This window comes from Protomyctophum parallelum (assembly GCF_964188405.1).
Source record: "Protomyctophum parallelum genome assembly, chromosome: 9".
NCBI classification, from domain to species: Eukaryota; Metazoa; Chordata; class Actinopteri; order Myctophiformes; family Myctophidae; genus Protomyctophum; species Protomyctophum parallelum.
The window spans coordinates 13,449,082-13,464,813 of record NC_139706.1 but is presented as its reverse complement, the minus strand read 5'-3'; the positions used below and the strand labels follow the sequence as shown (position 1 = coordinate 13,464,813).

Sequence of the window (15,732 nt, the reverse complement as noted above, 5' to 3'; positions counted from 1 at the left end):
CACCACTGCTTTAACACTCTGGTACCGACGCTAGAGAGACAACACAACCACACAACACTGCGTTTACACTCTGGTACCGACACTAGAGAGACAACACAACCACACAACACTGCGTTTACACTCTGGTACCGACGCTAGAGAGACAACACAACCACACAACACTGCTTTTACACTCTCGTATTGACGCTAGAGAGACAACACAACCACACAACATAGCTTTACACTCTGGTACCGACACTATAGAGACAACACAACCACACAACACTGCTTTACACTCTGGTATCGACACTAGAGAGACAACACAACCACACAACACTGCGTTTACACTCTGGTACCGACGCTAGAGAGACAACACAACACTGCTTTACACTCTGGTACCGACACTAGAGAGACAACACAACCACACAACACTGCTTTACACTCTGGTACCGACACTAGAGAGACAACACAACCACACAACACTGCTTTACACTCTGGTATCGACACTAGAGAGACAACACAACCACACAACACTGCGTTTACACTCTGGTACCGACGCTAGAGAGACAACACAACCACACAACACTGCTTTACACTCTGGTACCGACACTAGAGAGACAACACAACCACACAACACTGCTTTACACTCTGGTACCGACACTATAGAGACAACACAACCACACAACACTGTGTTTACACTCTGGTACCGACACTAGAGAGACAACACAACCACACAACACTGCTTTACACTCTGGTACCGACACTAGAGAGACAACACAACCACACAACACTGCGTTTACACTCTTGGTACCGACACTATAGAGACAACACAACCACACAACACTGCGTTTACACTCTTGGTACCGACACTATAGAGACAACACAACCACACAACACTGCGTTTACACTCTGGTACCGACACTAGAGAGACAACACAACCACACAACACTGCTTTTACACTCTGGTATCGACGCTAGAGAGACAACACAACCACACAACACTGCGTTTACAGTCTGGTACCGACACTAGAGAGACAACACAACCACACAACACTGCTTTACACTCTGGTACCGACACTAGAGAGACAACACAACCACACAACACTGCTTTACACTCTGGTACCGACGCTATAGAGACAACACAACCACACAACACTGCTTTTACACTCTGGTACCGACCGACACTAGAGAGACAACACAACCACACAACACTGCGTTTACACTCTGGTACCGACGCTAGAGAGACAACACAACCACACAACACTGCTTTACACTCTGGTACCGACCGACACTAGAGAGACAACACAACCACACAACACTGCTTTACACTCTGGTACCGACCGACACTAGAGAGACAACACAACCACACAACACTGCTTTACACTCTGGTACCGTCACTAGAGAGACAACACAACCACACAACACTGCTTTACACTCTGGTACCGTCACTAGAGAGACAACACAACCACACAACACTGCTTTACACTCTGGTACCGACCGACACTAGAGAGACAACACAACCACACAACACTGCTTTAACACTCTGGTATCGACACTAGAGAGACAACACAACCACACAACACTGCTTTAACACTCTGGTATCGACACTAGAGAGACAACACAACCACACAACACTGCTTTACACTCTGGTACCGACACTAGAGAGACAACACAACCACACAACACTGCTTTTACACTCTGGTACCGACCGACACTAGAGAGACAACACAACCACACAACACTGCATTTACACTCTGGTACCGACACTATAACACAACCACACAACACTGCATTTACACTCTGGTACCGACACTATAACACAACCACACAACACTGCTTTTACACTCTGGTACCGACACTATAACACAACCACACAACACTGCTTTTACACTCTGGTACCGACACTATAACACAACCACACAACACTGCTTTACACTCTTGGTACCGACGCTAGAGAGACAACACAACCAACCAAAGAGACTGGTATACCGACAGCAGAGCCAACACAACCAAACAACAACAGTGCTTTTACACTGCCTGTGTTCTTGAATAATATTATCAAGTGTGAGTTTGCCATTAAAGGACGACCATGTCTCTGTCAGACTGTCAGTATCTGGCACCGACACTAGAGGGTTTGTGGTTCCACTCAAATAAAGCCAATGCATTTATAGAGATTTCCAAATATATGTATGTAAATTATTATAAGCCTAGAATCAAGCCATCCAGGTGAATCATGACCATAAAACATTTGATTGAAAAAAAAAAAACAATTGATTTTTTTTTAAATAAGTAAAAACTGCAAAACATATTAAATAGTAAAATGAAATATTACATATTTTTCACAGAATCAAATGTTTTATGGTCATGATTCTCCAGGATCCTGGATGGCTTAAAATAATTGATATAGAGCGCCAAAGTCCCCTGGTTCTGCCTGGTTCACGGAAGTCATTTCTCTATGGAGAATAATCTTAAAATCGTTTCATATAAGCATTGTGGTCCCAAAATAAACAAGCTGTCTCTGCGTTATTGTCAGGGAGGTGTCTCTGTATCGTTTGCAACAGTCAGTCACTCATATTATGATACAATCTGTTTCCAGCGAAAATGTAACTAATTCAGTAGCAGTAACATTAGTGTTTTCTCTCAGTCAGTTGATTCTTCATATCCATACGAGTGAAGCGGCATGGATGATTTGATTATTTTTCAAACACAGTTCTTATATGAGGCGATCTAAAATCCCCCTATGGGGATTACAATGCAAATAAAAAGTACATGAACCCGTGGATTTGCGCCCTCTACCGATATTGACGTCAGACTTCGGTGCTCTATACTGTAAATAGAATATAATCTGGTACCAACACTAGAGACGAGAGACCACACAACAACCAAAAAAACCACCGCTTTTACACTTCCAGTGTTTTTGAATAATTGAATAATATAGTTGAATAATATAGTTTTAAAGCCTTAAAGGAGGACTTTTTCTACTGGAGGTTTCATTTGACAGAATCTAATGAAATCACCAAATGAACACAAGTCTACCGAATGAGTTGTGCACGACAAATGAGAGGTGACAAGTAACACAAAAAATGACAAGGAAATGAGGCAACATATTTACCATGGGAATGTTGTGGTTCTGGAGATGCAGAGTCTGACATGGTTAAGACAGGGATAGGAGAGAGAGAGAGAGAGAGAGAGAGAGAGAGAGAGAGAGAGAGAGGGGTGACAGAGACGGCGGGTAAGGAAGGAGGTATTAACAGACCAATGACAATGATGTACATGATATCTACCATGTTAACACTACCGTACCACAGCACGTGTACTACTGTACGAGTTGGGACTCTAACCTGTGATGCGAGCAGACGGCAGGGGCAAGCTGAGGGGGATGTAGTGCTCGTGGTTACACACCTCTCTCAAGAACTCAAACTTCAGCTCACACAAGACCTGTGTCGCACAAAACCAAATGAAACATTTCAGCAGCTGGTTAATGGTAAACGACAGTTCAATTTGTCCCCGTTTCTCTGCTTCACAGGTACCTCGTATAGGCAGAGCCAAAGAGCTACAGTATATATTTATTATTCTACAACAGGTCGTTTCGAGGAAGCAATCTGATTGGTTGAAACGGCTTCTAGCCATGGGTTAAACCAGCACCATTCACCACCTAATCAAAACAAGGAATTCAGCTGCTCTGTTCTCCCAGAGCGCTAGCAAACTCAATTTAGCTGAAATAAATATATTTTTTCAGCGATTTTCTTAGTTTTAAGGGTAACTGTTGTATAATTGCAATATTACTTAATTAAATATTGGGAAGACATTTCAGTCAATTATATATTTCATGGCCCAGGCCGTAGCGTAACGGTCTGGGCACCGGACTGGCAATCCAGTCGCAGTGTGCCGCGGGTTCGACTCCCGGACCCGACACGGCCTTTACTGCATGTCATCCCCCCATCTCTCTCCCGTTTCCTGTCAGCCTACTGTCTGTCCCTTCAAAAATCAATAATTTTTTTTTTTATATATTTCATTACTTGAATAACAACATTTATTTGATCTGACAGTTAAAAGGACATATTGTCGTGAGTTTTCGGCATTCGTCACTTTATTTTGTTACCTTGCTATCAGTGGCGGTGATGTTGTTGATGTAGTTGCTAATCAGTTTAAAGGTGAAGCCTCGGTCCATCAGAGTAAAACAGCGCTGCAGAGAGACAGAGACAGAGAGACACACACACACACACACACACACACATATCTTGAGTGTACAGGGTGTGATGAGGTCAGATCAAGATATGGAATGTCGGGAACAGGTCAGCTCCATATAGAGATCTAAGGGTGGCAGCGTGGGCGGTGCATTGAATGTACACGGTTGTTTTGATGAGGGCCCAGGTATGGCCGGGCCTTCATTTGCGGGCCTGTTGATAACTCTAGTTTGAACTCTAGTTCTGGCCAGACTAGCAAAGTAGCAGATCCACAAGCTTGTAGATCTGCTACTTTCGCTATTTTTGAATTAGACTGTTTTGAGAGGACATACAAGGTTTCCACCCAACAGAGACGATTTAGTACAACCAGCAATCAGAATCAATAGTAAACATTGGTAAACAGAGAGTTTCATTAAAGACTGCCACGCTGACTGCATTGATCCTCTCCAGCATCATTAGCCTAAATGGCCTTCATGTGTACGTACAGAAACGGCAGGTCTAATAATATGGATATCCTGCGTTATTTAAATAACAAGCCAATAGTAAACATGTGTCCCCGAGTCCCGACTCCCCGTATGTATCGTATTTCTCCCCAGGAAAAGTATTATGCAGGTGTTCTGATTTTATATACTGCACCTTCACAAAGTTTGCTACAGCCAGGTTGGCGCTGCGCGTCTCCTCTGAAAGGTCTTTGTTCTTCCAGAAGACGTGGTCGGACACCGTGTCCATCAGAGTCTCCACACGGTTCAGATAGGACGAGGGGAACCGCTGGGGCCTAGGCAGCTGTGTAACGCACACAGGTGAACACGTTAAAACCCATCATGCGCTATGTTGCACCGTGGAATATTTGTAAAACCTGACAGTTTTCTGAAAAAGCTATGTTTCTATGTCAGTCGTTCTTCGATTTTTCAAAAAATAGCAGACCTACAAGCTCGTAGCGCGCCACTCGGTGGCGCGCTATGAGCTTTCAATAGCTAAAGCATAACATAATGCTAACACCAAAAGGGGTTCCCCCCCAAAATGGGTTAATGTAAACGCACCAATACTATGAATTGTGGGTGAATTGTATTCACTAATGATACTCAGCTGTACACTATCTCTTAGCTATGTCAACCTCTGCCCGACATACTCTAGTTTGAAGCGCTGACAAAGCGCCGACGTGCCGAAAACGCGTCCGTTTCTTAGGGCTGTCCCCGACTAAGGATTTGTATAGTCGACTGAGCACCCCCACCCCCCCCCCCAATTGTTATTATTATTATTATTATTTTTTTGTGAACATCGTTCACATCTGTCATTAGCCAGATTGAGCACAGCAGGTGAGATTGAGATTCTGGAGTCTATCAGGCCAGCGCACTGTGCAATTCAGGTCACAGGCAGTGGCACAACAGTCAGAATGTTCAAATGTGTTTGTCCCCCACAGACCTAGTGGAATAATACAATATTTTTGTATATTTTTGTAAATATTGTATTTTTATATACAATATTTTGGGGCAATGTTTTGTTTTTGATGAACATCGACTAAGAGGTGGTCAGTCGACTGAGATCCGTTCCGATCGATTAGTCGACTAATCGAGGTCAGCCCTACCGTTTCTCCAGATACGTTTCAAGTTCAACTGGGGTTTCTCCCACCACTGCGCCGTGTAATATCACATGAACACACACACACACACACACATACGTAACGCATTGTCAAATCATTTACCTTAACCTTGTCAGAGTCCACCAGATGCTGAGCCATGGACTTGATGATCAGCTCAAAGAAGAACCAGGAGAACTGGAGGATGAGAGAGAGAGAGAGAGAGAGAGAGAGAGAGAGAGAGAGAGAGAGAGAGAGAGGTCAAAGGCCAGATTTCACATCCAACGCTGAACTAAGCCAATCCAAAACGTGTCACTCTTTTCTCCAAGTCTCTGGGTGCTTGGAGGAATGGATTTGGAGTGCATGTATAGAATGACAAGGCGAGGGCAGGAGGAGTGGTGGGAGGACTGACTCACCCTCAGCACGTTCCTGACGGCTGCCTGCTCATTGCTCCGCAGGTCAAAGGTCATCCCCTTAGCCAGCTCCTCATGTACCGTCCTAAAGCCATGGGATTCTGATTTGAACACATACTACATGCGCACGCAACGCGCACACGCACACGCACACGCACACACACACACACACACACACACACACACACACACACACACACACACACACACACACACACACACACACACACGAGGCGTATGTTAGTGAGAGAATGCAGGAATATGCAGCCACAGGGACATGGAAAATAATTGACTGATTTAAAGGACCATAGCGGTGGTCTGACATGTTTATCCCATTGACCGTGTCTCACTGTATACTTACTAGTGACCATTTTCCAAAGCACACTGTGGTCGTCTGATTATTGAGGAAACCACTGGATTCCATTCATTTATTATGGCATGACAAACTAAATTATGACATTTTCTTAATCCAACTCGGTTGGTCAAAGGCATTTCTAACGACTTTGGAGAAAATGTAAACCTATGTCTATGTTTATGAACCCTTTGCAGACAATCACATCGGTATGGTCCTTAACGTGTTCTTCAGCAATATGATAGTTACAAATAAAAACATCATCTACATAAAATAATACTGGATGAAATGAACAAATGTCATGTTTGTGTATATGGTAGGGGGTGGGCACATTATCACCCAGTGCAGATATCATTATAGGCTGCAAATTAGAACAATTCACGGATATAATAAGTCAATAATTGAATAACACAAAAAAGAAAAAAAGTTAATAATTCTATATGATTAATAAAATAAAATTTTAAACAAGATTTGACTATCTGTGAATAAACAGTTTAGCCCATTCTGGGCGGGAACCCCTTTTGGTGTTTTACCCCCTCAGGCCGGGAAGCCATTTCGGGGTTCTGTACAGTATGTACAGTATTCAAAAATGTAAACATTTTGATGCTGCTATATAAATAGTTTTTCAGAAAACTTAGGTCAGGATTTAGAGGCGTTTTTCGAATCGGCCTTTATACACATAAAACCAAAATATCTAATAATCAATCTAATAAACTAAACTAGCTCATGAATGCTGATCACCTGGCAGACCAAAAAGTGCTGTTGACCACCTCTGGCGAATGTCTTATCTCTCTCACAATGGGTATGTGGAATGTTCAATCAGTCCAATTACCGCATACCCCTCCTATACTGTACCGCCGAGACCTTGTTACAGTAGCAGCGGGACTTCAGATTGCTCGCCCGGCTATATAGCCTTGAAAATCACGTCAATCTGTCACCATGGCAACCCCTGCCTCCATTAGCTCAGCTGGGATTCTCTTCGCCTCCCGCCCCCCATTCATCTCTGCCTCTATAACTCTAGCTACAAGTCTAGTTGTGTTCCTGCATTGTTGGCAACCATGAAACAGGCCTGGTGGGCTGCTCTGATCCCCCCTAAACAAGCACGCCTTGTATTTCTGACTGAGAAGACCCAATGTCCTGGTTTGCCTCCTACTAAATCTCTCTCCCTCTGGGCATACAGCCCAGGCCACACACTCCTGTTGCACACACACACACACACACACACACACACACACACACACACACACACACACACACACACACACACACACACACACACACACACACACACACACACACACACACACACACACACAAAGCCCACCTCGGGCCCCCTTTCTTTTTCTTTCTGCTAATGAAGCTGTTTAACCCCACTCTGCCAATGCAAACAGTAACCCTCATCACAATGATAGAATCCCTTTAAGATCACAGCCGTGGCAAACACACATACAATACACTCACGCGTTGCATGCGTTGCGTGCATGCGCCCCACACTGTCAAGTTGTCAATATTATCCTGTGATTTTCAAAGCGTTCCCCCATGTGAACTCCCCAGTCAAATGAGGAGTAGTTTAAATGTAAATGAAACTACAATAACTCAATATCAGCACTATGAATCTATTTCCAACGTGCAAAAAAGACATTTAGACAATTTTATTTAAACCAAATCCTTTCTTTTCGTAACGGAGTCCCTAGTAGGACAGAATCATTTGAAATTCGGGGGCACCGCATGGCTGTCATTTTGAGGATTGGGTCCATGACCCGAAAACGTTTTGAAGACCCCACATGTGTTCAGTACCTTGATATAGGAGTGGAGATAGTGGTCCAGGTTCTCTTCATGGCACTTGGCAACAATATGAACCAGCACCCTGTGGACACACCAAGACCATGATGGAGATGTTAGCACTGTTAGCATCATCGTATCTTGATTCAAATCTACACGGTAACTCTGAGGAGGGCACAAATGGAGCCAAATGGACCTGTACGGGTCCATTTGTTGGTTGATTCCATTTGTGCCCTCTTCTGAGTTACAAAGACATTTTACTGTGTAGGCCACGCCACGGCCCCAAACACTAAACAGCATCTCAGACACATTTGGTACTCTTGCTCACTCCAGTTATAGGCTTACAGTTTATTCCACAATTAAGTAAATATCTACCGGTATCTATATAAATTCACCACGTCTCTGTCTGTACGTGTGAAAATCCACGTAACTCGAGAGCAGTTCGCCCCACCGGCGTCAAATTTGACGCACGCGTTCCACACCCCCACAGGGAGTACAGTGCCCGGTGTCGAGTCGGTCGGACCCACGGTTGTCCAGAAGGGCCCCAAAAAGGCCTCTGCCCGGGCTCTGTACAGGGGCCCCTGCCCATGGTCCATATATGGAGCTGGCCTGTTCTGACCTCACAACACTACCATATTTGGGCATGCCTGACACAGAACTCCATACAGTATATAGGTATAAAGGGACACAGAGAAACACATCCTGTTCTAACACAGGCACCGCTCTAGTTTAAAAAAAAAACGATTTTGTGAACGATGATATATTGTACGTTTATGCATGTACTGTACATTATGTATATAATCATTATTATAAACATGGCATCTTTATGCTAGCGCACACACTTGGTGGCCCACTACTTGTGCCTTTTGTCTCTGTGGGAAAAGTACAAAACTGTGTTTTATGCATGTAGGTATATATCACGATTCTAAACATGTCTCTATGTTAGCAGTAGCACACCACACACACACACACACACACACACACACACACACACACACACACTGGGTGGCCCACTACTTGTGCCTTTAATGCATGTACGTATATTATGATTCTAAACATGGTGTCTCTACTGTATGTTAGCGTGCAGACTGGGTGGTCCATTATCACTACCCTGTACCCCCGGTACAGTTGACGTGTGCCAAGCCATTCTTCTTCTGCAGTACCGATGCTCACCTGGTGGTGGCAGTGGTGACCTCGTCGTTGTCGTTCTGAGTGAGGACCTTGAACAGCTGGTTGAAGAGCACCGGCAGGAACCGAATGATCACCGGGAGTTTCTCCACGCTGAGGACACCCTGGAGGAGCAGCAGGAGAAGGAGGGGAACGAAAGAAAAAAAAACAGCAGCTGAAAGATATATCTCTATTGTTAACTTCAAGTCCTCCATAAAGAGGTGGCTGAATAGCAGCTGTACCCAATTAAAACCAGCAATTAGATGAGATGTACGTATAGCCCAGCCAGCGTGCTTTCTGGTCCAGAGGGGTGGGCGCGCATGGAGCAAGCGCTGGAGAATCTTGGTTCACCGATCCACTTTTTTGTGTGTGTCAGTGTTGTTTTCGTCGACTAAAACTAAGACGAAAAATGTTCGTCGGAGGACTTCCGGTAGGATGGCGGAGGAAGGAGCTGCTTGATTAGTGACTGAGCTCCCCAAAGTTGGGCATGATAAGTTAAAATAACCCACGGAAAAACAGATTCAAAATGGAAAAGGTATGACACGAAATGAGTGGTGAACAACAAGGAAGCCGTAGGATAACTCGAAGTTATAAAGCAGATAAACAAACTAAAGAAAACGACGACGGGAGTGGAGTGAAAGAAAACACCGACAGCATGGCGGAGGACTGCGGCGAAGTCATACGGGCCGGGCTCGCTGAAATCACCAAAGAGCTAAAGACTTTTAAAGAAGGCATACGACAGGAGCTGGCTAAGTTTAAAGAAGAACTGAAGAGGGAAATGAAGGAAGAATTCGCAAACTATCGTGTAATAGTGGACCGGGAGCTACAACGACAAGACGAGGAGGTGACGGAGCAGAAGACGAACATGGCCGAGGCGCAGACACGGATATCAGAGGTGGAGGACTGGAGGACGGGAGCGACCGAGGCCATGAGGACACTGGTGGACCAGATTGAACAACTACAAGAAAGACAATTGAATGCCGAGGCCAGATCAAGACGGAATAATATTCGTGTATTCAACTGCCCAGAAAATAGTGAACAAGGGACCACTGTAATTCAATATTTGGAACAGCTGTTTCGCACAGAGCTTGAGCTACCAGCAGGGACTCAGCTCCAGCTACAGAGGGCGCACCGTGCACTGTCTCAGAAACCTACTCACCCGTCTGCAACACCACGATCCATTGTGGCAAACTTTCTTCAATTCGAGACGAAGGAAATGGTGCTGAGAAAAGCCTGGGAGGCGAAAATACAAATAGGAGACAAACAGCTCGGTTTCGATCACGATTACCCACCCGAAGTTGTGAAGAAGAGAAAGGACTATATTCCGTTCAAAAGAAGGTTGAAAGCAAAAGGAATCCGGTTCCAGACGCCGTTCACGAAGATGAGGATACAGTGGCCTGACGGTGAGAAGACGTACAGAAGTGCGGAGGACGTCGCCCAGGCCATGGAGGAGAGAGGCTATATGGAAGGAGAATCCAGCCGCGACTCGGCAGCGGGACCCGGCGCATCGGCGGAGGTGGAGGTGGAGGGCTCGGGAGTCGCGGGGGTGGAGAGAGAGCGGCGACGAGCGGGGGACAACGGTGGGAGCATAACCAACTCTTTGTAGGGAATATGTTAACTAGGGCTTCATTAATATTCTTTTACATTTAAATGTACCAACTGGAGGGGTTTGCTTAATTAGGTAGGGAATGGCTAGGCACTGGGGAAACTCACAGGTTGAGATTAGTACTAGTTTGTCTAGGGAGGGGCCCTCGTGCAAGACGGGGACTGTCACCCCTTTATGAGGGTTTAAGGGTCACGGATGTTTCACATCGTGTTTGGAAGCTATGTGTGTGTTTTGTGTTTTATGTTTTTTTTTTATCGACAAGCGGATGCAAATACTGTAATGTAACTAGGCAGGAAACAAATATGGGGAACCATAAGGAATAACAATGTCTAATAGGTTGGGGATAATGTCGCTGAATGTAAATGGGTTGAATTCGCCAGTTAAGAGAAAAAGGGTCATGACAAAATTGAAAAAAGAAAAAATGCAGGTCTTTTTTCTACAAGAAACTCATCTAAACAAAACGGAGCATGATAAACTAAAAAGGTTTGGTTATAGGAACTCATATTATAGTTCATACAAAAACGGGAAAAGAAGAGGAGTTATAATACAAATAGCTAATACAGTCAACTTTGATTTTGAAAAGGAGATTAAAGATAAAGAAGGGAGGTACATTATTGTGAAGGGGAGAATAGATAATGAACCGGTAACTTTAGTAAACATATATGCACCGCCAGAAAGTGACAAGAAGTTTTTTAAAGACATGTTTGACGTTATAGCTGTGGAAACAAAGGGTATTTTGATTGCAGGAGGGGACACAAATGTGGTTTTATGTGATAAAAAAGATACAACAAGTAAGAAAAGAAGCAAGACACATTTAGCTAAGTTTGTTAACACATCATTGAGTGAGATGGGGCTGGTAGATATATGGAGAAGACTCCACCCGACAGATATGGACTTCACCCATTACTCATTACTTATTACTAAAGGTGATAGTTACAGAGTTAAGGAATGTGAGATAGGAGGGGCAGATCTATCGGACCACAACCCACTGCTTTTGAAAATTGGTTTAAATAATAGGAAGAGGCAGACAGCGTGGAGACTTAATATGGGTATGTTGAACAGTGAAGTGAGAAAAGAGAAAGTCAGGACAGATTTGAATACATACCTTGAGGAAAATAACAATGGGGAAGTGGATCCGACTATAGTATGGGACGCTATGAAAGCTGTCATGAGAGGTAAATTGATAGTGGAGACTGCATTAATGAAGAAGGCTAAACTAATAACTTATAAGAAAAATAATGGAGATTTAAGGGCATTGGAACAGGAATACCAGATGACAAAAAATGAGGAAATATATAAAAATATTAAAGACTTGAAAATTAAAATAAAGGAGGCCCAATTAGACGAAATTGAAAGGAAAAGTAAATATGTAAAACAAAACTATTATGAGGCCGGGGCAAGGGCCACTAAATTATTGGCTAAACGTATGCGTAAGCAACAGACATTGAGCAATATTAGCTAAATCAGAGACCCTAAAACCAAGAAATTAGCAACTGAACCAGAGGAAATAGAGAGAGTTTTTAAACAGTACTATGAGGAGCTCTATACACAGCCCGAACAGGCAGAGGAAGAAGAAATGAAAACATATTTAGATCAGCTGGACCTGCCAAATATAGGGGCAATGCAGAACCGTATAATAACAGCTAATATTACAGCAGACGACATTATGGAGGCAATTAGTTCCTTTAAAAATAATAAATCACCAGGAAGTGATGGGTTCCCTGTGGAGTGGTACAAAATGTTCAGAGAAGAGTTGATACCTATGCTGGTAGCATCCTTTAATTGGACCCTAAATGTAACTGTCCCAGCAAATGGTATTTTGTACTTTTCTATTTCTATTTGCTATTCTATTTTCTATCTATTTTCTATTCTATTTTTATTGCTAATGTGAACATTAGAGGTACATTTCTTGGGTACATTGTATTTACATGCCGTGTGTGGTGCCTGGTTCATATTATGACGTGTTGAGGGCGTGCAGGAAGAGCCTGTGAGTAGCATTAATGGCACCGGTGTGAGCTGGCTCAGGCAGTTTCAAGCTGAGTCGCGGGGTTGAGAGGAGCTCTGCTAACGGCACAAAGAGTGTCCGTAATAATATAAATATAAGAGAATTGAAGAGTAGCTCCTAAAAGAATCGGCAGAAGGCGCACACGGTACGTTACATGTTGTTGGTCTCTGTGTTTGTAAATAGTGTTCCGTCAATTGTTTGATTGTTTGTTTAAGTTTCATTGTGTTTGTTTACCATAAATCCGGAAGTCATGATTGACCAAGTTACAACAAGGACATTCACATTGCATACTTCATGGTGGTTTAAAAGAATATTTGTATGTTTTGTGTTACAGTTTTTCACGGTGTCAAAGGGGACGAAATAAAACGACCTTAAAGACATCTGTTGGAGCGTTGTCATATTTCTGCTGGCTAGGAGCCGCTACACTAAACAAACATAAAATACCACCATCTTGGTCCGAAGCAATAATCTCAGTGATACCAAAGCCAGGAAGGGATAAAGAGCAATGTGGGAGCTATAGACCCATATCCATTTTGAATGTGGACTATAACATTTACACCAAGATTATATCTAGAAGGTTAGCGAACATAGCCAACGAGCTTTTGGACGAGGATCAGACAGGCTTCATAGTCAGTCGCCAAACTCATGACAATGTAAGGAGAACTATACACGTTGTAGATCAAGCACAGAGGACTAAAACAAGCACTCTATTAGTGAGTGTTGATGCAGAGGCTGCATATGATAGGGTCAATTGGAGGTTCCTTTACGCTGTATTGACAAGATTTGGGTTCAATAAGAAAGCATTACAATGTGTAAAAACATTATACCAACAACCTACGGCTAGAATTAAAGTGAATGGGAGCTTGTCTGGGAAATTCAACCTACAACGATCGACTAGGCAAGGATGCTGTCTTTCGCCTACGTTGTTCGCGTTTTTTATTGAACCCTTAGCACAAGCCGTGAGAGATAATGAAGGTATACAAGGGGTGACGGTAAACGGTAACGAACACAAGATAGGACTCTTTGCCGATGATGTAATTGCCTTCCTCCAGAAACCAAATGACTCACACCCCATTTTAAGCAAGGTATTAGAAGAATTTGGTCGTTTGTCAGGGTACGAGATCAACATAGCCAAAACACAGACTTTGGCTTTAAACTATGCTCCAAATGCATCTATAAGGGGAGCCTTCAACTTTAATTGGGAACAAAAAAGTATTCAATATTTGGGTATAAACATAACAAAAAATGTGTCCACACTATATAAAGCCAACTACGAAAAATTAAATCAGGAGATAAAAAAAGATATTGAAAGATGGGCTACTTTGCCACTAGACCTGAACTCAAGGTTGGAGGCAGTTAAAATAAATGTATTATCCAGATTGCTCTTTCTATTCCAGTCCTTGCCTGTAGAGGTCCCACAAGGGCAATTTATTACATGGGACAGAATGATCTCTAGGTTTGTGTGGGCCGGGCAGAGGCCAAGGGTCAGATTTCAAACCCTTCTACTCCCAAAGGAAAGAGGGGGTATGAGTCTTCCCAACCTAAAAATTTACTATTATTCGGCCCAGTTACGGTATGTAGGATGTTGGTGTAAACCAGATTATATAGCAAAATGGAAAGATAATGGTAAAGGAATTCAACAAACATCCCATTCAGAATATTATAGGAGACAAGGAGAAGTTTAAGAAAATAAAACACTGTATGGATCCAATCACCCTATTTACACTGGAGATCTGGTTTAAAATAGTAACAAATTATAAGTTAGAAGAGGATATAAAGATTTTAAAATGGATGGCATTTGATAGTTCATTTAAACCTGCAGGGTATGATAAGGAATTTTAAATATGGAGTAATAGAGCACCGAAGTCTGACGTCACTTTCAGTAGAGGGCGTCAGTCCCCAGGTTCATGTATTTGTTTAGTTGCATTGAAATCCCCATTGAGGCGATTTTAGATCGCCTCATATAACAACTGTGTTTGAAAAATAAACATGTCACCCCGGCCGCTTCACTGATATGGATATGAAGAATCAACTGACTGAGAGAAAACGCTAATGTTACTGCTGCTGAATTAGTTAGATTTTCGCTAGAAGCAGACTGTATCATATATGAGTGACTGACTGTTGCAAACGATACAGAGACACCTCCCTGACAATAACGCCGAGACAGCTTGTTTATTTTTGGACCACAACGCTTATAGTAGACGATATTAAGATCACCCCATGTTATTCTCCATAGAGAAATTACTTCCGCGAACCAGGGGAATCGTCGGGATGAGCGAGTTACGTCAGGACTTCGGTGCTCTATAGAGGAATGACAGCATGGTGTGTTTTGGAGAAAAATTGTGCATTGGAGAGTTTCACAGATTTGAGTGTTAAATACATGTTGGATAAACATGATTTCTTCAGGTATTTACAACTAAGGGATTATTACACTAAGGAAGTCAAAGGGAGGCCCTCCATAGAAGTGAATTGTATTGTCCAAATCATTAGAAATATATACAAGGGGAATAAGATTCGAATTATATCAGCAATATATACAACTCTGATGAGTGGCAGTCATTCAACGGAATACATTAAAAATAAATGGGAAGCAGAACTAAACATAGAAATTACAGAAAAAGATTGGACACATATGTGGAGTATGCACCAATCAACTACCAATTCAC

The 15,732-nt window shown here is 43.0% G+C and overlaps 1 protein-coding gene across 5 annotated transcripts in view; it reads right to left on the bottom strand.

Moving 5' to 3' along the window:
- dock10 (dedicator of cytokinesis 10) overlaps nucleotides 1-15,732 on the bottom strand; it is a gene marked incomplete at its 5' end in the record, with an annotated part of 160,202 nt that overhangs the window by 53,587 nt on the left and 90,883 nt on the right. For all 5 annotated transcript variants that reach the window (XM_083773857.1, XM_083773855.1, XM_083773859.1 and 2 more), the window contains 8 exons: nucleotides 3,091-3,123; nucleotides 3,320-3,416; nucleotides 4,081-4,164; nucleotides 4,802-4,948; nucleotides 5,868-5,939; nucleotides 6,158-6,271; nucleotides 8,304-8,373; nucleotides 9,462-9,580. In XM_083773857.1, the coding sequence (XP_083629983.1) occupies nucleotides 3,091-3,123; nucleotides 3,320-3,416; nucleotides 4,081-4,164; nucleotides 4,802-4,948; nucleotides 5,868-5,939; nucleotides 6,158-6,271; nucleotides 8,304-8,373; nucleotides 9,462-9,580 (736 nt within the window). The remainder of the gene's footprint in view (nucleotides 1-3,090; nucleotides 3,124-3,319; nucleotides 3,417-4,080; nucleotides 4,165-4,801; nucleotides 4,949-5,867; nucleotides 5,940-6,157; nucleotides 6,272-8,303; nucleotides 8,374-9,461; nucleotides 9,581-15,732) is intronic.